Genomic DNA, 17,269 nt, shown 5'->3' with positions numbered 1-17,269 from the left:
ACTTTGTTCTTCCACGGCATATCAACTTAATTTATTAATATATGTCAGTCAGCCAGACCTCCGCTTGGCACTGAAAATCCATCAGTTTAAGAACAACCACTACAACTACAAGCAGTAGACTTTTGGGATGGGGGCTCGGGGGAGGTATATAAAATGTCTATCATCATTTCTTAGAAAACGCATTGCCAAGCTCTATAAAGACATAACCAGTTCGAGTTAGAATTACAGACGAGCCTTAGCAGCGTCAGTGGCTTTTCCTTCGGTAGCCTTCTCAAGTCTCGCGCCAAGGTCGGGGTTCACACGGCGGAACATTCCGTACGTCGCCTGGCGGACCCTCGGGTGGGCATTGCACAGGTGCCCCGCAACGTTACCAACGAAGTTATCCTGCTGTCCGGGCTGACGGCCGAGAACCTGCCAAAGGCCGTTTGCCTGAACGTAGTCCTCGTCTGTGACGGGGATCTGCTCGGCGACGACAGCGCCGGCCCACTTCTCGTGTTCCTGGGAGGCCTTTACGGGCTTGTATTGCAGAGGACGGAAGGTGGATGGGTAGTTCGGGTTTGCGCCGTGGTTTCCGTGGACGCTCATGATGCCGTCGCGGTGGAAGGGTGTGAAGGAGCGGAGGGGGCAGTTGACGGGGATGGCCTGGTAGTTTGAGGTTCCGAGACGGTGGCGGTGGGTGTCTGGGTAGGAGAAAAGGCGGGATTGGAGGACCGGGTCGGCAGAGGCTTCAACACCTGGGACCATGTGGGAGGGGGAGAAGGCGGCTTGCTCGACTTCGGCGAAGTAGTTTTCAGGGTTCTTGTTGAGAGTAAAGCGGCCGAAGCGGCGGAGGGGAACTTCGGATTGAGGCCAGACCTTGGTGAGGTCGAAGATGTTCCAGCGGAACTTTTGGGCCTGCTCGGGGCTCAGGACCTGGACGTAGCAGGTCCACGAAGGGTGCTCGCCGCGGGCGATGGCACTGAAAAGGTCCTGGGTGTGCCAGTCAGGGTTCTCAGCGGATAGACGGCCGGCTTCAGCATCGGTCAAGGTCTTGTTGCCCTGGTCTGTCTTTAGGTGGAGCTGGACGTAGTTGAAGGTGCCGTCGGGCTTGATCCACTTGTAGGTGTGGCCGGAGTAGCCGTTCATGTGGCGGTAAGAGTAAGGGGTGCCGCGGTCACTGAAGAGGTGCATGACCTGGTGAACAGCTTCCTGGTGGGTGGAGAGGTAGTCCCAGAACATGGTCGCATCCTTGAGGTTGGTTTGGGGGTTGCGCTTTTGGGTGTGGATGAACATGGGGAATTTGCTGGGATCGCGCAAAAAAAAGACAGGAGTGTTGTTGAAGACCCAGTCCCAGTTACCCTCCTCAGTGTAGAATTTAAGAGCAAATCCTCGAGGATCACGCGCACTGTCGGGAGAACCCTTTTCACCCCCGACAGTTGAGAAACGGACAAAGTTCTTGGTCTTCTTGCCTACTCCCTTGAGCATATCAATGACCGTGATGTCGCTGATGTCGTCGGTAACTTCGAACTCGCCATAGGCGCCAGCGCCCTTGGCGTGGACCACTCGCTCAGGAATGCGCTCACGGTCGAACGAGGCGAGAAGGTCGATCAGGTGGAAGTCTTGGAGGAGGAGAGGCCCGTTGGAGCCAACTCGCTGGGAGGCTTGAGGGTCCATTACCTGCGTGTGTTAGTCCGTCTCCAACACGTTTTGCGACGATGAACCCACAGGACAGCCATTGGATGTGGTGTAGACCGGAGTCTCATTGTAACGGTAAGTCTCTGAAAGATGTCAGCTTTGACCCAGAAGCTTGCTGCGAAGAGAAACCAAACCCACTTTGCTCGTCGTCTTTGCCCATGGTGGCGGTGGTAGAAGATTGGCTATGTGCTAATTGAGATCAAAGAAACCTGAAGGCACAGGGAAGCTAGGAGGGGATGCGGGGTTTATATAGGTTGGATACTGGCAGCTCCCAGGTGAGGGGAAATCAGTGGAATACCAGATATAAAACAAGCTGGGTCCACGGTGCTGCTTCCCACTGAAATTTCTATACAGACAGCTTTGGCCAACCAGATGGGTTTAAAATGTCAACCGGGCTGCTCCACCTTGAAAACGGAAAGCCATTCCGATCATTTACGGCACCCGTCACCTCAGAAAGCGAGCCGAGTCACCTTTCGTTGCTCGGTTCGCTGTCTCTTGCCCCCAAAAAGACGCCTGCGATCATCGTAGCCCCCCGCATCCCATAATTGCGGAATACATCATCCTTCACTCGCATCGTCACTCGGCGGAATCCCAGCCTTGCTCGGAACCCGGAGCTTCCCGCGAGCTCTCCCTCTCGATCTCTACTTTGCCCCTTCAAAAGTGAATTAATGAATGAATGTCAGCTGTGAATACTTTGTCACTATCTAGAGCCGCTGAAGAAGATATTCATCCATGTTGTCTGTCGAGATGGATCGCATTTACTTCCTGTTTTCCACCAAGAAATGCGAAATCGGGAGCGCTTCCGTCTCGCATCTTCCCCGAAACAGGCAACAATTACGCCCGCCAGCCCCCAACCAGACCAATTTTGTTGGTAATCAGGCCCTTTGGCGGTCACTAATCACTGAATCTGGCCATTGTTCGTTTTAAATAATCAAGATGTCTGGCCTGTTCCACTGACTAAAGCTCCACTGTCGTTTCCATCCCCCAACAGTGCTCTCCGCATCTCCAGACACTCCCGGCTCCGTGAACCGTCTGCCGACTCTGCCCATTGCCAATCAATCATCATGGGAAAATCAGCAGGGCTTCTAGGCTTCTCCTGTAGCAGCACATCGAGTTAATCATTTCCTAGGTATATTGACTTACCCGACTGTTTTTCGTGATTCGCCTCACCACACTATACGCACCACACCGTATGCAACGCAACACCTGCTACCATCGGCTTCGATGGCATGGCACACGCCGAAATAGCGCCGGTTGGAGAGCGCCGATTTCCGCCGGGAAACTACTCTTCAGTTGTTCAGGCAATTACAATTAGGCCTTGAGAAATTACGGTTACTAGCGGACTCGCTCAGCCTTTTCGACATCAAAGCCAATAATGTTGTACAGAAACGTACGCTGTCAAATACATCAGGCCACATTTTCGTCCCAAGATCGAGAAGCCTTCGGCCCCGACGATGAGATAACTTGTACGTACTTACTTCAGCTCTCTTGTACCGGTTAACCCAGGCAATCGACAATCGGAAGTTGAGCGCCTTGCTCAAAAATACCCGTGAACACCTACGGTATAGTTACTTGCGCATATGGGGAAACCATTGGCCTCCTTCAGATGCTGTGCCATTGTTTCGGGCTCATAGTTCATTGTTAACAACTCAGTTGCCTCTTAGGATCTTCGAGCTGGACATTTGGGATAACTCGCATGATATACTACTACATCCGCTGGACTTATATGAGGGACCTGCTGTAGCACTGCGGGCTAGAACCTAGAGTATATTATGCCGAGAAAGCATAACACACTTGGTGCTGAGATACCATATACACTCTACCCCATCATACCCCTGATGGGTATGAAATATATGGGCCGCAGAAAGGTTAGATAAGTTCCTGGTTTCAATCCAGAAACTCGAACACTAAGTAATCGTCGGCCCTGGCAATTGTTAAATATCAAGCCAAGTATAGAATAACTCCGGTGTATACACTGGCTTCAAAAGGCTTATATACTGGGGTGTCACCACCGACAACTGCCAGGCGGCGTTCCCTGAGACTCAATTCCTTTCCCACATCCTTCACTCAGAAGTTTTGGAAATGGTTGGAATTAAAAAGAACCGCGCACTCCCTCGTGTCGCTAAGGCGAAGCTGTCCACGGGTGGCGTTCCTGCAAGTTGGAGCCGAGCCTGGACTGTTCCGAATCCGGACATCGCGCACGCCAGGCTCGACCACCAACTGCCGAATCTTCAACATTAAAGTTCTGAACCCCTGTCTCTATGCCTGCGGTTGTTCTGACCGTGTTCCCTGGTCTTGTATATGCGCGCATGACCAGCTAGTGATCTTTTCTCAATGTTTTGAAAAGCTGGCCCGTGAACCCGCACACCACCGAGGGCTTGGCTGCAATCCCCTCCATGGTCAATAGTCTGTTCCCCACAAACCCCAGCCGTCAAAATGCTACCTTCAGGTGCATTATCCTCTATTAGTGCTAGCGTTGCATCCATTTTTTTCATTTTCCTTTCTCTTGGATGCTCCGTTGCTCACGTTCCAGGTCGGCAGAAATCTTTGTGAGAGTGGGCTAGTGTGGATCCCCCCCCCCCCCGGTGCCCCCGCCGGCCGTCACGGATATAAATCTCTACCGATCCATCTTTCTCGTGAATCAGACAGCGCGTCAGGCTTCAGCATTGCTCCCTTGTCTCAGTCGATTATACTCGCGTTGAAGGGTTTCCGGAATGATGGAGCCCTCCAAGACTCAGGATGCGGTCACTCCAGTCAAAGATGAAGCGTCCCACGGTGGTCACGACTCACTGGATTCAATGGCTAAGGTCGTTGAAAATGCGAAGTCGGCTGCTCAAAAGGAGCAGAAGATGACCCTGTGGCAGGGAATCAAACTCTATCCAAAAGCCGTTATTTGGAGTGTCATTATCTCTACTACCATTGCCATGGAGGGCTATGATATCTCGCTTGTCAATAATTTTTACGCTTTTGAGCAATTCAATCGCAAATACGGCGAACTGGGCTCTAATGGAAAGTATCAGGTTCCTGCACGGGTAAATATACTCTTCAATTCGATGTCTGACACTATTACTGACGATTGGCTGGGGTTTATAGTGGCAATCCGGTTTGAGTAACGGTGCGTATGTGGGAGAAATCATTGGCCTTTTGATCAACGGTTGGGCCTCTGAAAAATTTGGATACCGATACACTGTCATGACATGTCTTGTCCTGATTACCGCCTGGACCGCCATCTTCTTTACGGCTCCGAACGTTCAAGCGCTACTCGCTGCGGAAATCCTCGCCGGTATACCTTGGGGTGTCTTCCAGACACTATGCGTCACCTATGCGTCCGAAGTCTGCCCGGTTGCACTGCGCAGCTACCTTACGACCTACGTTAACTTCTGCTGGGGTTTGGGACAACTGATAGGTGTCGGCGTGATCCGGGCTATGATCGATCGTCACGATGAATGGGCTTATCGCATCCCGTACGGACTGCAATGGATGTGGCCGCTACCACTCTTTATCGGAATTTGGCTAGCACCCGAATCACCTTGGTGGTTAGTCCGGAAGGGTAAGACGCAGGAAGCGAAAAGATCTTTACAACGATTGACAACTTCAAACGGAGAGACCGATTTTAATGCGGACGAGACAGTCGCCATGATGGTCCACACCACGGCTTTAGAACAGAAGATCACTACCGGCGCTAGCTATCTGGACTGCTTTAAGGGAGTTGATCTGCGTCGCACGGAAATCGTTTGCATGGTGTGGGCTATTCAGAATCTCAGTGGGAACTCTTTCTCCAACTACTCGACATATTTCCTCCAGCAAGCAGGGCTCCCAGACAAATCGGCATATTCGTTTGCGATGGGACAGTACGCCATCAATATGGTCGGTGTATTCGGGGCATGGTTCCTTATGTCGTGGGGCATCGGCCGCCGCAAGCTCTATCTCTACGGTCTATGTGGTCTCTGCGTCATGCTGCTTGTTATGGGCTTCCTTGGTCTAGTCCCAGAAGAGCATCGGACTGAGTCCTCCCTTGCAACCGGATCAATGATGCTTATATGGGCTTTGTTCTATCAGTCAACGGTTGGAACTGTAGCCTACTCGCTCGTTGCGGAAATCTCCACTCGTCGTCTACAGATCAAAACCGTCGTCCTAGGGCGTATCCTGTATAACATTGTTGCCATCATCTGTGGCGTTCTAACACCATACATGGTAAACCCCACTGCGTGGGACTGGGGCAATTTTGCCGGTCTCTTCTGGGGAGGCATCTGCTTCCTGTGCATCATCTACACCTTTTTTCGCGTTCCTGAGCCCAGCGGCCGCACGTTTGCCGAGCTCGACCTTCTCTTCGAGCGCCGGGTCAGTGCTCGCCAATTCAAAAATACCCAAGTTGATGTCTTTGATGAGACATTCGAGGGCCGGGTGGTTGAGGATTACCAAAACCAGAGGCATGGGCCAGCCATTGATGCAGAAATGCAAGGTAGCGTGTTCTGAGCTACTGCTTCTCATGACCATGCTACTACTAATACTCTACGAACCACATAATACTAATTAATGAATGTATATATACGATACGAGGCAACGAATGCGTTTAATTATGCCTTTGGATATAATAATAATACCAGTTCAATTCATTTTCCTATATCCCGTTGCTTAGAACAACAGATAGAGCGCAGCTTCTTACTCGTTCGACCATTCAGGCTTCTTCTTCTCCGCGAACGCAGTCATGCCTGTTCTCAGTTAGCATTTGCCCAGAACTAAATATAAAAGGGGGTTGAAATCATACCAATCTTCTGATCCTGACTTCCAAACAGCCCATGGAACAATCTCCGCTCATATTCCACTCCCTCCCTCACTCCCAGCTCCTGGCTCTTATTCACAACCTCCTTCGCCGCAACAGTTGCAACCTGGCTGTATCCCGCAATCTTCTCCGCCGTCTTAAGCGCCTCACCAAGCAACTCATCCTTCCCACCGTCAACAACCTTAGCCGCAACACCCCATTCTCCGGCCTCCTTTCCGCTAAAGTTATTTCCTGTCAAAATCAACTCCATTGCCTTACTCTTTCCCACAGCAGCCGTGAGGCGTTGCGATCCTCCTGCTCCGGGGATAACGCCAAGCTTGATTTCGGGCTGTCCGAAGGTGGCCGAGGCCGTGCAGTAGATGACATCGCACATCAGGGCAAGCTCGCAGCCACCGCCAAGGGCGTAGCCAGACACAGCGGCAATAACGGGCTTCCGGATTGAGGTTGCGAGGTGCGACCAAGGGGCTATGAAGTTGTTGCTGTAGGCGGCAGAGAAGGTTAGGGGGGCCATTTCCTTGATGTCGGCGCCGGCTTTACACTCGTTAGTGTATATATATTTATAGGCAGATACTTTGGGATTTGGGATTTACCGGCAAAGGCTTTCTCGCTTCCGGTGATGACGATAGCGCCGATGTCCTTGCTTTCATCGTATTTGGAAAGCGCATCGTTGATTTCTTTGAAGAGTGGGCTGGAGAGAGCGTTGAGGGCTTTAGGGCGGTTGAGGGTGACTATAAACAATGGCAATTAGAATTGGGGCTTCGCTTTTTAGTGCTTTAGGTGCTATTTGGTTGTGTGAACGTACTCAGGCCGACTCCTGGCTTCGGGATTGAGGTGAGGATGTGCTCATAGCTCGGAGAAGCGGAAGAGTATAGGCGGACGCGGGCAAAGTAGGTTGTCGTTCGAGCGGAGAAGAATCGGGGGGCTTGACGGGCGAACATGGTGATGTGTGCTGCCAGGTACGTGGATTAATGGCATTAACAAGGGAAACAGAAATGTTTTGAAGCTGCAATGGTTGCAAGATGGTCAACTACCTAGGTCGTTGCTCCGGCACGGGAGAGCTAGGAGATTCCCCGCATTGCCGATGCAAGCCGCCTCCTCAGTTCCGAGGTAAATTTCACGTGACTCGGATTATTAGCTAAGCAATTCTATTTCCGTAAGCGGCTAGCGTGAGGCGTTGAGGCGCAGCACTGCAACTTCGGTTGTGGCTGGGCAGGTCCCGATCAGGCCAAGCTGGAGTTCGCACGCCGGTGTTTGGAAGTGGACAACTTTTGCACATCCGCCTCCATCACATCACAACTACTTCCCCGGGAGAGACCTGAATGCGCTATCGTCGGTCCTGAGAGTGCGCTTTTTCTTCACCCGTTCCGTCGACTCCTACCCTCTCCTCTTCGACCTTACTACCGTCGAACCGTCGAACCGTCGAACCGTCGCAATGGATGTCCCTGAGCCCGAGCAGACGCCGTTTACTGCGGTCTCCGCGCAAACCTCGAAACTTGCTAGAGTATGTCATCTATTCCGGCTCTTGTGGGATTGAATTACAGAGTGGTTTCAATGTGAGAGGAAATTAAGCAATGCTAATGATTCTAATAGCAATACCAAACCTACCTTGATGCCTCGACGCCATTCACAGCCTATCGCTGGATAGGCACCGCTGTTCTTCTTCTCGTCTTCTTCCTGAGAATTGTCCTCGCTCAGGGGTGGTATATTGGTACGTACCTACTGGAGCCAAACCCAACATTTTTCAAGGCTAACATGCTCTGCTTAACAGTCGCATACACCGTTGGAATTTACCTCCTCAACCTCTTCCTCCTCTTCTTGCAACCGAAATTTGATCCCTCCCTCACACAAGATGAGGGCCTCGAAGACGGCGACGCCGGCTCCCCTAGCCTCCCCACAAAGCAGGACGACGAGTTCCGTCCTTTCATCCGACGTCTCCCCGAGTTCAAGTTCTGGCATTCCGCCACGCGCGCCCTCGCCATCGGATTCGTCTGCACCTGGTTCACCATCTTTGATATTCCTGTCTTCTGGCCTGTCTTGGTCGTATACTGGATCCTGTTGTTTGTCTTGACGAGTGAGTACTCCTGTGTGGAATTCTGGATATTGGAGAGCATAATTATTAACGCGTAATCTGCAGTGCGCCGACAAATTCAACACATGATCAAGTACCGCTACGTGCCTTTCTCCATCGGAAAGACTCGATACGGTCGTTCATAGATGCGGATGGGATAAGACTCTTTTCTTTCTCCCAGCCAGCCCTTTTTATCTTACTTATCTGATGAGATGACGGTACGGAGTATGCATTTGCATCCATCCCCATGGGTGCGCTTGGACATTTTTGATGACGGTTTCTTTCTGACTTCGATCCTCTTTCCTCGTCTTTAATGGATGTGCAATACTAAAGGAACTTTGTTGGTTTTCTCGGATGCCAGTTCGGAGCCAGGATTCGCAATAGAGGAAAAAGGACGAAATGTAGTTTATAATGCATGATTTTCTTCCTTCCTTTCTTTCTTTCTTGATGATATTCTTATTCGTCGAGCTTCGCTGTACAGGGCATTATCGTGGATTCCGTTTCTCCTCGCCATGTTCTAATGTCGATTATTATGCTCTAAGCGCTATTAGAGCTGAACTGTATATCTATACGTGCATGATATTGGTAGGACCGAATAGACAAAAAAAACACTTCGTGAAGTGTGATATATTATTCAACGCTGCGACCATTGATCAAGATAAAGTAGGCGTCGCTCACTTTTGCATCAATCTAGTTGTATTCATACAGAAAAAAGACACGCCATAAAATCTCCATCCGTGCACCCAGCGACAGCAAAACGCGCAAAACGTGGGTATAATGTATACGAAGCCAGATAAGAATATGTGACGCAAAAGCAAGGGGGTAAAAAGCGGAAGTAAACTGGAGGTACCTAAGTCATAAAGTAAAGAGGAGTAAGAAGAAAGGGTGGTGACTGTTTGGTGTATTTTACGAATTCGCCTGCGAAACTCAGAAAGAGGCCCATACTACTGCCCATACCCATAAAGAAAAACATTCTGTGTTTATAGCTCCAGGTGATCCACGCTATTCGACCGCTTTTCTTGCGTCAAGCTCTCAATTTCTTCTGTCTTTGTGCAGATCCAGGTAGACGCGTACATGTTGACACTAGCCAAGAGTTAGATACCATCATCGGATTGTTCATTTGTCTCGGTGGTGAGGCACTTACCGGTCAATGCAGGAACCTGAGAAACGGGCTCCAACACGTCGACATGTGAATCCGTTCTCCTCGAAGTTCTTGATGTACCAGGGTTCGATGCTCGCAGAGCGGAGGAGGATTCGGCCCTCTAACTTCAGGGCGTGGTTGAATTTCCGCGCTTGCGCTGAGGCGTCTGCGCCTTCTGGGTCGAACCAGTCCATTGAGTCCATTACCTGTTGGGGATTGGGATTAATATACTTTTGAAGTCATGCCAAAGCGGGAAGATAACTTACCACGGCGATTGTGAGGCTTCGAGGAGTGATACGCGCGATCACTTCGTTGATCTCATCTGTGTGGATACGTAGGCCATCAAATGCGCCTGGAGATGACAGCTTGACATGGGCTTGAGGGGTAAGGTAGGTTGGGGCACATCTATCATATATTATTAGTGGTTGCTCAGGTGAACAAGAACTGGGGGTAGTCACCTTCTTGAGAATTGACCCTGCAAGCACAGGTAGTAGAAGTAGTTGTCATTACTGATCATGGTCTCTTGGACAACAGGGTCCAATGTGTCCACCACATATTCCCAGATTGACTTGCCACTGAGGTCCTTAGCATTGTTCATCTCCTTTGTGAGACCATTGCGCTTGAAGTAGTCGTCAACGATCATGTTTCGCTGGTTGCGAGGAACACCAGCAGCTTTCCATGCAAACCATTCAGTACTAACCACTGCCCAGTGAAGAGGCTTGCTCATAAGAACGGAGCGAATCCGCGGCCAGATTTCACGCTGCTCAGCTAGGGTTTGAGCTTCGCAAAGCTTCTTTACTTGTCCCTCCATACCGAAGAACTTAAAGATATAGCGGACCATCTTGATTGCATGGCGAGAGCCGCCTGTCTCATAGAGGCCTCGGCCTGAAGATGAGGTAAAGACCTGGGTGTGTTCAAGCCAGTACTGGAAAGCCTGGCTGGAGAGGTGAGGGCTGAGGCGCGAAATCAAGAGATCACGGAATTCGGCATGCTTTCCCTCACCAAAGATCTTCCAAAGATCCCTGTGGCCGAGAGCGATAAAACAGGCGACCTTAAGCTCAAGAAGGTGGTTCTGGTTCGGGTTCAAATCAACCGCATGAACGCGACGCGGGCTCTTCTGCAAATAATCCAAGATGTTATCGCCAGCGCTTGTGATGGCCAGAATGACGTCGTCACGCTTAATGTCCAGTAGTCGGTGGTCAACCCGGGGGTCTTCCCAGGTGAAGGCATAGATGTACTCGTTTTGGAACTGCGTGTGCTTAGGGAGGAGGTCGTTGTAGAAAATGCGATAATGGTGGTTTTGGTAGAAGGATGCGGGGAGGGGAAGGTTGGCACTCAAGTTGATCACAGCCGATTCATATGCCTTGGACCGAATCTCCTGTGTGCTCTTGATGACAGCCTTATCCATCTCGTTGCGGTGGTTGGCCGGAGAGAGATACGGTGATTCAGTGAAGGATGCGTCCAACTTCTCGATAGCCTCACGGCTGGCCTGGTTTGGAGAGATATCCTTCTGACGTCCAATGAAAATGTAGTAAGGGATACCACCGAGAAGGTAATTTCGCTCACTCGCCGAAATCACGGTTCCGAAGCGATATTCCAAATAGTCACGACGAGCAGCATCGAGGTTCACACGGTCTGCCTCGAACCAGGCACGCCAGAATGCACGACCTAGCCAGTTAACGTGGCGGTTGAAGGCACCACCAATGTAATTCCTGGTAGAGACATCGACAATGCTTTGAACTTTTGATACATTAGCCTCCCGTCTCGTGAACGAAGGTTATACTGGGCTTTACCGTAAAAGTCGCAGACACCAAGTAGGCCAGACGGCTTCACCAGGTTTCCTAGCGAGTCCACTACGCTGTAATAATCTGCATATTTGAGTGAGCGATTACGCTGGAAATACGCAAAGTAGCTCTTACCTGGGATCATTGACAGACTGTAACTCATTGTGACCACATCGGCACCAGTTCCAGGGTTTCTTGCCGGGTCGATGTTCTCTTCCGGTAGACGGAACGAGCGTGCATCCTGGCAGACAACTGTGACATTCTTCCATCCTAATCGCTCGAAGCGTTGGCGTGCAACTTCACATAGAGACGGGGATAGGTCGACGAGGTAAACCTGGGAGAAGAACTCGGGGACGGGAACGAACGCGGCCATGGCTTCGATGTTGTATCTTTAATCTTATTAGAACACGAGGGGGGAAACTTCGTCCAGTTTGGAGCTTACCCAGTACCACCACCAATCTAAGCCAGTTATTAGCTATGTCGACAGGTTGGAGCAAAGGCATCTTACATCGACCCAAATCGCCTTTCCTTTCTGAAGCTCCTTGTTCTCAAGCTTGTACTTGAGCTGGGCAGCAACGAGACCAAGCATGTCCTCTCGGCCACAGAGAAGGCGCTTTCGAGTGGAATCATATACTGAAGCCTGCGTAGAGGTTAATTGGCTTGCTTGGAGAAGCGGCTAGGACAGCTCAGATTCATACTTGGGTAGAATAGAAGCTCTCCAACGCATCCTGTTGACCGTTGCTGCCTTTATTATGGGGTTTCAGAAAGTTGGCATAGATGAATTTCAGGTAGCTGAAAATTCCAGTGTTGTAATCGACCTTGTTGCGCCTCTGCGACCCCAGAACGAGGACAACTGCGACAAGTGCGCAAACAAAGAATGCGGTGCCTGCAATTGAAACATAGTGATGGTCAAGGCCGTTCTGGATGAATCCAGCAGGGCCACTGGCGAGAGAGCTCATGGCGTAGGTTGAAAGATACGACCTGAAGGGCAGAAGTAACTAGCCTTCCCAACTCAAAGAATTGAGCCGGGAGGGGCGCCTTCATGAATCAAATACCCCTCCATCATCGGTGGACATCGGGGGAGGGGAATCAAGCGCATGCCCTCTCTGCCCCACTAGGACCACTCTCTCGACAGCGCTGGCTCCTAATATTAAGGAAGGTGAGGAAGCGTAAGGGTGTCGATGCCCTATCAGGAACACACATGGGCCTGGGTCGCGCGAGACACACTGACTGGAAACGGAACTCGTCGATAGCAGCGGAGGTCAATGAAAGGACGATCCTAGGATCATTCCCTTTCAATTGGCCCCATACCAGACTCGGGGTGGAAGAAGGTTAGAGGGAGCCCGATGACGGTGCACGAGGCGGTATGGTTCAGGATCCGCGGCTTCGATAGACATCCTGCAGCGTTTCCGAGGACCTGCAGCCCAATGCACGAGTTGAAAGACCAGAAAATCATTGGCAAGTCAGAGAGCAACGTGGAGCCATGTGTGGCAACCAGACGAGGACAGCAGTAGGAAGAGAAGCAAACGGTCGGGAGACAATCGGACACTGCATCGCCAGTATAGCCTGGTCAGCCAATCACAGCCCCGTATTCCACCACACTTTGGCATCTCCGTTCCGTACGGTCGACGCCTCGTGATTTGCAATCACGACGAATTTAGGGGGGGTCCAGGCGGAGCCCATTGATTCAAATTAAGGTCGACGCATAATTGATCTTATCGATAATAATTCTGGGCCCCCGCGTCACCTGCGGAGATCAGAGGGTCAGACATTAAAGAACTCCTTAGAGCGTGTTTAACTCTAGCAGTTCTCATTAATATTGTAGGATAATAATACTCAACCTAGGTAAATCCATCTCAAAAGCCATTACTCCAATAGACGGGCAATGTTTTTGCCCACCTTGATGGCGGGTATGTTTGAGATATATTTTCGAGTCGGACTCAAACCCATTATCCAACTTTATCCTCCAAGTCCACCGTGTACCTTAACAAGTGCGTGGAAGATATGAAGGCCGACTAATTCCATTCCTTGCTTTCATATTCAAGACGGACCGCTGTTGATGCAGGGTTCAGGCTAAAAAGTACTAAAACTAAGCACAAATCAGACCCGCTGCATTTGCCCCATCAGCCTCATCCCAAGTTAGTCAGGAAACTGGCTATGAGGGTGTTTGTTACCTTACTCAAAACGTCACTATCCCTCCCCCCCCAAATTATTCCGGAATCCGCATAACAGCCCGTCCCTCAATCTCAGACCTCCCAAGCCTCTGAATAACATCATCGAGCTGATCAAATGCAAAGCACTCAATATGAGCCTTCACCTCCCCTGCTACTGCCATCTTCATTAATTCATTCATCTCCTGCGCCGTACCAGCTGAATTCCCAACAATCGTTAGCCCTAGATACATCTTGTCAGCCCCACACCGTCTAAACCGTCATCGATGACCGCAATTAGGTGAGTAACTCACCTTTAACAATCATATCAAACGGTGTCGCCGGCAATCGGAACGGGACATTAGGTATCCCAACGCACACAAGCACTCCTAAACGACGGAGAAGCCGCATGCTTTGCTCGTACGATGCCTCGCTGTTTGCCGTGCAGATTACAGCGTGTGCACCGAGGCCAGCGGTTAGTTGTTTCACCGCGTCTTGGACATCATCAGTTTTGTAGTCGACGAAGGCCGTGGCCCCGAGTTTTATGCATAGTTGTTTCTTCTTCTCGCCGCTGCTTAGGGTCAGTCTTTCTTCCCCTGGTAGGTACCTTGGTCTTAGGATATTTCGTACCTGTCTATTGCGATGACCTTTAGACCCTTTCTTACCGCAATTTGTACACCCCTAACAGTCAATGTATCAGCTGATGCAATGTGAGGTCATGTCACCTCGTGCTTTGCAGAACCAATGTGGTGGTCGAAAACGTACATATGCCCCAAACCACCTCCAGCACCAGGAAGGACGAGCCAGTCCCCGGGACGAGTTCTTGTCTTCATGATCGATGAATACATCGCGATTCCAGCTATATCATAGAAATCTGTTAGAGCCCTCAATACTGCACATGTTTGGTGACGGCTATCGTACCACATAGCAGAGGCGCAGCTTCGTCAGGAGCTAATTGTTCCGGGATCCTCGTTACGTGCACTGCAGGGCTGACGATGTACTCTATAAAAAAAGCATCAGAAGAATCAATGTATAGTCGCTATGAGTTCAAAAGCTATAGTGGATTACACACGCTGAAATGTTCCTGGCACATTCTGCATATCTTGTATATTAGCTTTCGGTCAGTCCACTCCATAAGGTAGAATAACATACTGCACCAGCGTTCTTTTGATAAGGACAAGCGGTATTATTCCTCTCGCAGATCTCGCACTCCAGGCACGAACTGTATAGCCATCTATAATTCGTAGGCACAATCTCAATTACCGTTATTCTAGTCGTAGCCTCGAGGGCGGGAATCATACCTAATACCAACCCTCTTCCCCATCCAAGCCCCTTCATCTACACCATCGCCAACTAAATCAGTCAACACTAGCTCCAAACTATTTCCACAAAGTCTAGTGAAATACTCACCTCTGACAACTTTCCCAACCCCTTCGTGCCCTGCAACATCCGTCAACATAGGCGTCTCCCCGCGAACACTGTGCACGTCAGAATGACAGACCCCCGAGAACTCCAGCTTAACAAGCAACTCCCCCTGCGCTGGAGAGGGAATGGGCCTGTCATTCTTGATTTCGAGACGGCTGTTGGCGGTTGCTCCGGTGGAGGGGAGGACAGCTGCGGTTTGTGCCCGGGGCTCGGTCATTGTATCCGTATTAGTCCCTTTACCGTGGATGGAATTGCGGGAAAGAAAGTTTTCAGTGGCTTTGGGATTGAATGAGAGGATGAAATAGACTGCAATTGGAGCCCTATTAAGGTTCGCTCTCTTATCTTTCAGTTCTTTGTGGTAAGGTGCGGGGTAGATACGTAAATGGAGAGGATAAGTATCAATTGCGGGGAGTATAACTGGTCTTGTAGTCTGGAATTTGAAGGTCAGGAGATGGAGATGGCGTGTTTTTTGAACAGTAGGAGTAGTTAGCCTTTGCCCTCCAAGTGAGTAGGAATGATATATACATATATATATATAATTTGTGGTAGCTTCCAATTAAAAAAAGTTGAATATAGCTGAAACCGTATATGTATATAGTCGTTAGTGTCTGATAGGATAACGACCAATAAATACACCCTAACGTTAGAAACAGTTGACAGTTACTAGTGATTTATACTAATCAGTAATATTTTCAAAGTCTGGTACAATGCAGTAGTAGTTGCTGTTGATTTATACACCCAAGCATGTTCGCGCGCTCCAAGGCTTCATATAACCAGTTCCAACCACAGCTCCATGTCATGCCAAACACAAGGAAAATCGAACAAAGCCAACTGGACATATTCGAATCAATTATGATATTACGCTCGTCTCGTCTCAAAATCCCCACATCAAAAAAAAATATACTGTATAACGACATGCACTCCATAGCATCAAATGCCGAGGAGGGGAATATTAAAAGATTCTATCGCACGACAAAAGACGCCAGCGCTTATGCGTTTTCGGATTGAAGAGTTTGCTGCACATTCCGACGTTAGCAGAGCCCGATTTCATTGGGAGTGTAGACAAGCGTACCACCAACCAGTCCATGCCTTCGTTTAGACCTTTACCATCAATGGCAGAACATGCCACAATGCTCCAGTTCCTATCCCGCAGTTCCCCAAGTTTTAGTGCCTCTGATATTTCTCCAGCGCCCTTTGCACCGGGCTGATCTTGTTTGTTTGCGAAGACCAGAAGTGCAGCTTCACGCAGCTCCTCCTCATTTAGCATTGCAGAAAGTTCATCGGCAGCTGTATTGAGACGTTCAACATCTGTGGAATCGATCACGAAAACGACGGCAGCGGTGTTAGCGTAGTAGCACCGCCAGTATGGACGAATAGAGGTTTGGCCTCCGAGATCCTAAAGTGCAGATTGCATGAGCGAATAAATTCTGAAGCATATAAAGGATGGACTGAAGATGTTATGAAGCGCGTACCCAAACATTAAAGTTCAAATTTCTGTACGTCACTGATTCTACGTTGAATCCGATGGTGGGTATTGTGGTCACGACTTCGCCGATCTATCACGAAATTCATATTAGCACAAAATTCAAAAGACTATGCGCGGACCCAGCGAGATATAACAGAGAACATACCTTTAACCTGTAGAGGAGAGTGGTCTTGCCAGCATTGTCCTATGAGAGATAGCGTCTCAGTTCCAGCGTCCCAAGCATTTTGCAGATGTTAAAATTATTGGCATACAAGTCCAAGAATCAAAATTCGAATTTCCTTTTTTGCCCATAACAAGGACCATAGTCGCGAAAGTGAACCTCCCATGACTGCTTGTGTTCGTTGGCGGTGGAAAGCGGCGATACTCCTTTAGCGGCAGCGTTCAGGCGGCGACCGATCGTAGGGAACGGGGGTTCGTCGTCCCGGCAGATAAACGCGAGTATGAAAGGGTATAGTGGAAAGGTTAGAAGAAGTTATCGGAGAAAGACAGTTGCTTGAGAAAGGAGGAAGTGCTTTGTGTCGGAGGAAGATGACCCAGCGCAGCAAAACCCCAGAACCTCCAGAATCGAAGCTGACTAAATCGCAGGGCGGGCGATCGGGCTGGTCAAAGCTTCCACTCACGCTGTCCTGGACCCTGAGCAACTGCAATTTGGTTTTTTCAGTCCTGAGAAAAGAAATGACTGTGCTGATTTATAATTCACAATTAATCTATATCACTATCTCCTGGAATCTGTTGTGTTGTTGCTGTAATGGGTTCGT

General features: G+C 49.8%; 8 protein-coding genes across 8 annotated transcripts; 3 read left to right on the top strand and 5 right to left on the bottom strand.

Moving 5' to 3' along the window:
- Positions 1-222: 222 nt before the first annotated feature.
- On the bottom strand, positions 223-1,834 carry fgaCat (catalase easC; the record flags this gene model as incomplete). Its single annotated transcript, XM_040814587.1, has 3 exons — positions 223-1,656; positions 1,705-1,757; positions 1,813-1,834. The coding sequence occupies 3 exons, from the start codon at positions 1,832-1,834 to the stop codon at positions 223-225; spliced, it is 1,509 nt and encodes a 502-aa protein (XP_040666895.1).
- Positions 1,835-4,245: 2,411 nt separating this feature from the next.
- On the top strand, positions 4,246-6,282 carry ASPVEDRAFT_166620 (putative MFS alpha-glucoside transporter). Its single transcript, XM_040808651.1, has 2 exons — positions 4,246-4,706; positions 4,768-6,282. Exons 1-2 carry the CDS (start codon positions 4,389-4,391, stop codon positions 6,148-6,150), a joined length of 1,701 nt encoding a protein of 566 aa, XP_040666894.1. The 5' UTR covers positions 4,246-4,388; the 3' UTR covers positions 6,151-6,282.
- echA (enoyl-CoA hydratase echA) lies at positions 6,278-7,504 on the bottom strand. Its single transcript, XM_040812189.1, has 4 exons — positions 7,260-7,504; positions 7,048-7,185; positions 6,443-6,988; positions 6,278-6,386 (listed from the first exon to the last, which is right to left on the bottom strand). The coding sequence occupies exons 1-4, from the start codon at positions 7,393-7,395 to the stop codon at positions 6,337-6,339; spliced, it is 870 nt and encodes a 289-aa protein (XP_040666893.1). The 5' UTR covers positions 7,396-7,504; the 3' UTR covers positions 6,278-6,336.
- Positions 7,505-7,889: 385 nt separating this feature from the next.
- On the top strand, positions 7,890-8,671 carry ASPVEDRAFT_52149 (Rer1 family protein; the record flags this gene model as incomplete). Its single annotated transcript, XM_040814586.1, has 4 exons — positions 7,890-7,958; positions 8,048-8,165; positions 8,226-8,528; positions 8,592-8,671. The coding sequence occupies 4 exons, from the start codon at positions 7,890-7,892 to the stop codon at positions 8,669-8,671; spliced, it is 570 nt and encodes a 189-aa protein (XP_040666892.1).
- Positions 8,672-8,760: 89 nt separating this feature from the next.
- Positions 8,761-9,378, top strand: ASPVEDRAFT_618067 (uncharacterized protein). Its single transcript, XM_040815584.1, has one exon. The coding sequence runs from the start codon at positions 8,937-8,939 to the stop codon at positions 9,249-9,251; it is 315 nt and encodes a 104-aa protein (XP_040666891.1). The 5' UTR covers positions 8,761-8,936; the 3' UTR covers positions 9,252-9,378.
- Positions 9,379-9,505: 127 nt separating this feature from the next.
- Positions 9,506-12,409, bottom strand: ASPVEDRAFT_52147 (class I SAM-dependent methyltransferase; the record flags this gene model as incomplete). The annotated part of the gene is made up of 8 exons (XM_040814585.1): positions 9,506-9,608; positions 9,670-9,872; positions 9,933-10,071; positions 10,125-11,406; positions 11,586-11,839; positions 11,893-11,909; positions 11,959-12,113; positions 12,196-12,409. 8 exons carry the CDS (start codon positions 12,407-12,409, stop codon positions 9,506-9,508), a joined length of 2,367 nt encoding a protein of 788 aa, XP_040666890.1.
- A 1,250-nt stretch (positions 12,410-13,659) lies between these two features.
- Positions 13,660-15,242, bottom strand: ASPVEDRAFT_82665 (zinc-dependent alcohol dehydrogenase; the record flags this gene model as incomplete). The annotated part of the gene is made up of 9 exons (XM_040817234.1): positions 13,660-13,844; positions 13,915-14,171; positions 14,231-14,281; positions 14,366-14,459; positions 14,522-14,602; positions 14,673-14,694; positions 14,753-14,834; positions 14,902-14,953; positions 15,011-15,242. The coding sequence occupies 9 exons, from the start codon at positions 15,240-15,242 to the stop codon at positions 13,660-13,662; spliced, it is 1,056 nt and encodes a 351-aa protein (XP_040666889.1).
- Positions 15,243-15,667: 425 nt separating this feature from the next.
- ASPVEDRAFT_190796 (ADP-ribosylation factor family protein) lies at positions 15,668-17,227 on the bottom strand. The gene is made up of 5 exons (XM_040809071.1): positions 16,763-17,227; positions 16,657-16,695; positions 16,498-16,581; positions 16,098-16,421; positions 15,668-16,041 (listed from the first exon to the last, which is right to left on the bottom strand). Exons 1-5 carry the CDS (start codon positions 16,835-16,837, stop codon positions 16,015-16,017), a joined length of 549 nt encoding a protein of 182 aa, XP_040666888.1. The 5' UTR covers positions 16,838-17,227; the 3' UTR covers positions 15,668-16,014.
- Between the last annotated feature and the right edge of the window lie 42 nt (positions 17,228-17,269).

The sequence above is a fragment of the Aspergillus versicolor genome (genome assembly GCF_001890125.1).
Source record: "Aspergillus versicolor CBS 583.65 unplaced genomic scaffold ASPVEscaffold_4, whole genome shotgun sequence".
NCBI lineage: Eukaryota > Fungi > Ascomycota > Eurotiomycetes > Eurotiales > Aspergillaceae > Aspergillus > Aspergillus versicolor.
The sequence above is the reverse complement of the archived record's forward strand: the minus strand, read 5'-3'. Positions and strand labels throughout refer to the sequence as shown.

What these genes read in the sequence shown, in the direction of transcription:
- ASPVEDRAFT_618067 (XM_040815584.1), top strand. Translation starts at nt 8,937, where the DNA reads ATGCATGATTTTCTTCCTTCCTTTCTTTCTTTCTTGATGATATTCTTA.
- ASPVEDRAFT_190796 (XM_040809071.1), bottom strand. Translation starts at nt 16,837, where the DNA reads ATGGGAGGTTCACTTTCGCGACTATGGTCCTTGTTATGGGCAAAAAAG. An exon ending in CTCTCCTCTACAGGTTAAAG is followed by an intron (nt 16,582 to 16,656) that starts GTATGTTCTCTG and finishes ATTTCGTGATAG; the next exon opens with ATCGGCGAAGTCGTGACCAC. An exon ending in AAGGCATGGACTGGTTGGTG is followed by an intron (nt 16,042 to 16,097) that starts GTACGCTTGTCT and finishes CGGAATGTGCAG; the next exon opens with CAAACTCTTCAATCCGAAAA.
- echA (XM_040812189.1), bottom strand. Translation starts at nt 7,395, where the DNA reads ATGTTCGCCCGTCAAGCCCCCCGATTCTTCTCCGCTCGAACGACAACC. An exon ending in GAAGCCAGGAGTCGGCCTGA is followed by an intron (nt 7,186 to 7,259) that starts GTACGTTCACAC and finishes CATTGTTTATAG; the next exon opens with TCACCCTCAACCGCCCTAAA. An exon ending in AAGTCAGGATCAGAAGATTG is followed by an intron (nt 6,387 to 6,442) that starts GTATGATTTCAA and finishes AACTGAGAACAG; the next exon opens with GCATGACTGCGTTCGCGGAG.
- ASPVEDRAFT_166620 (XM_040808651.1), top strand. Translation starts at nt 4,389, where the DNA reads ATGATGGAGCCCTCCAAGACTCAGGATGCGGTCACTCCAGTCAAAGAT. An exon ending in AGTATCAGGTTCCTGCACGG is followed by an intron (nt 4,707 to 4,767) that starts GTAAATATACTC and finishes TGGGGTTTATAG; the next exon opens with TGGCAATCCGGTTTGAGTAA.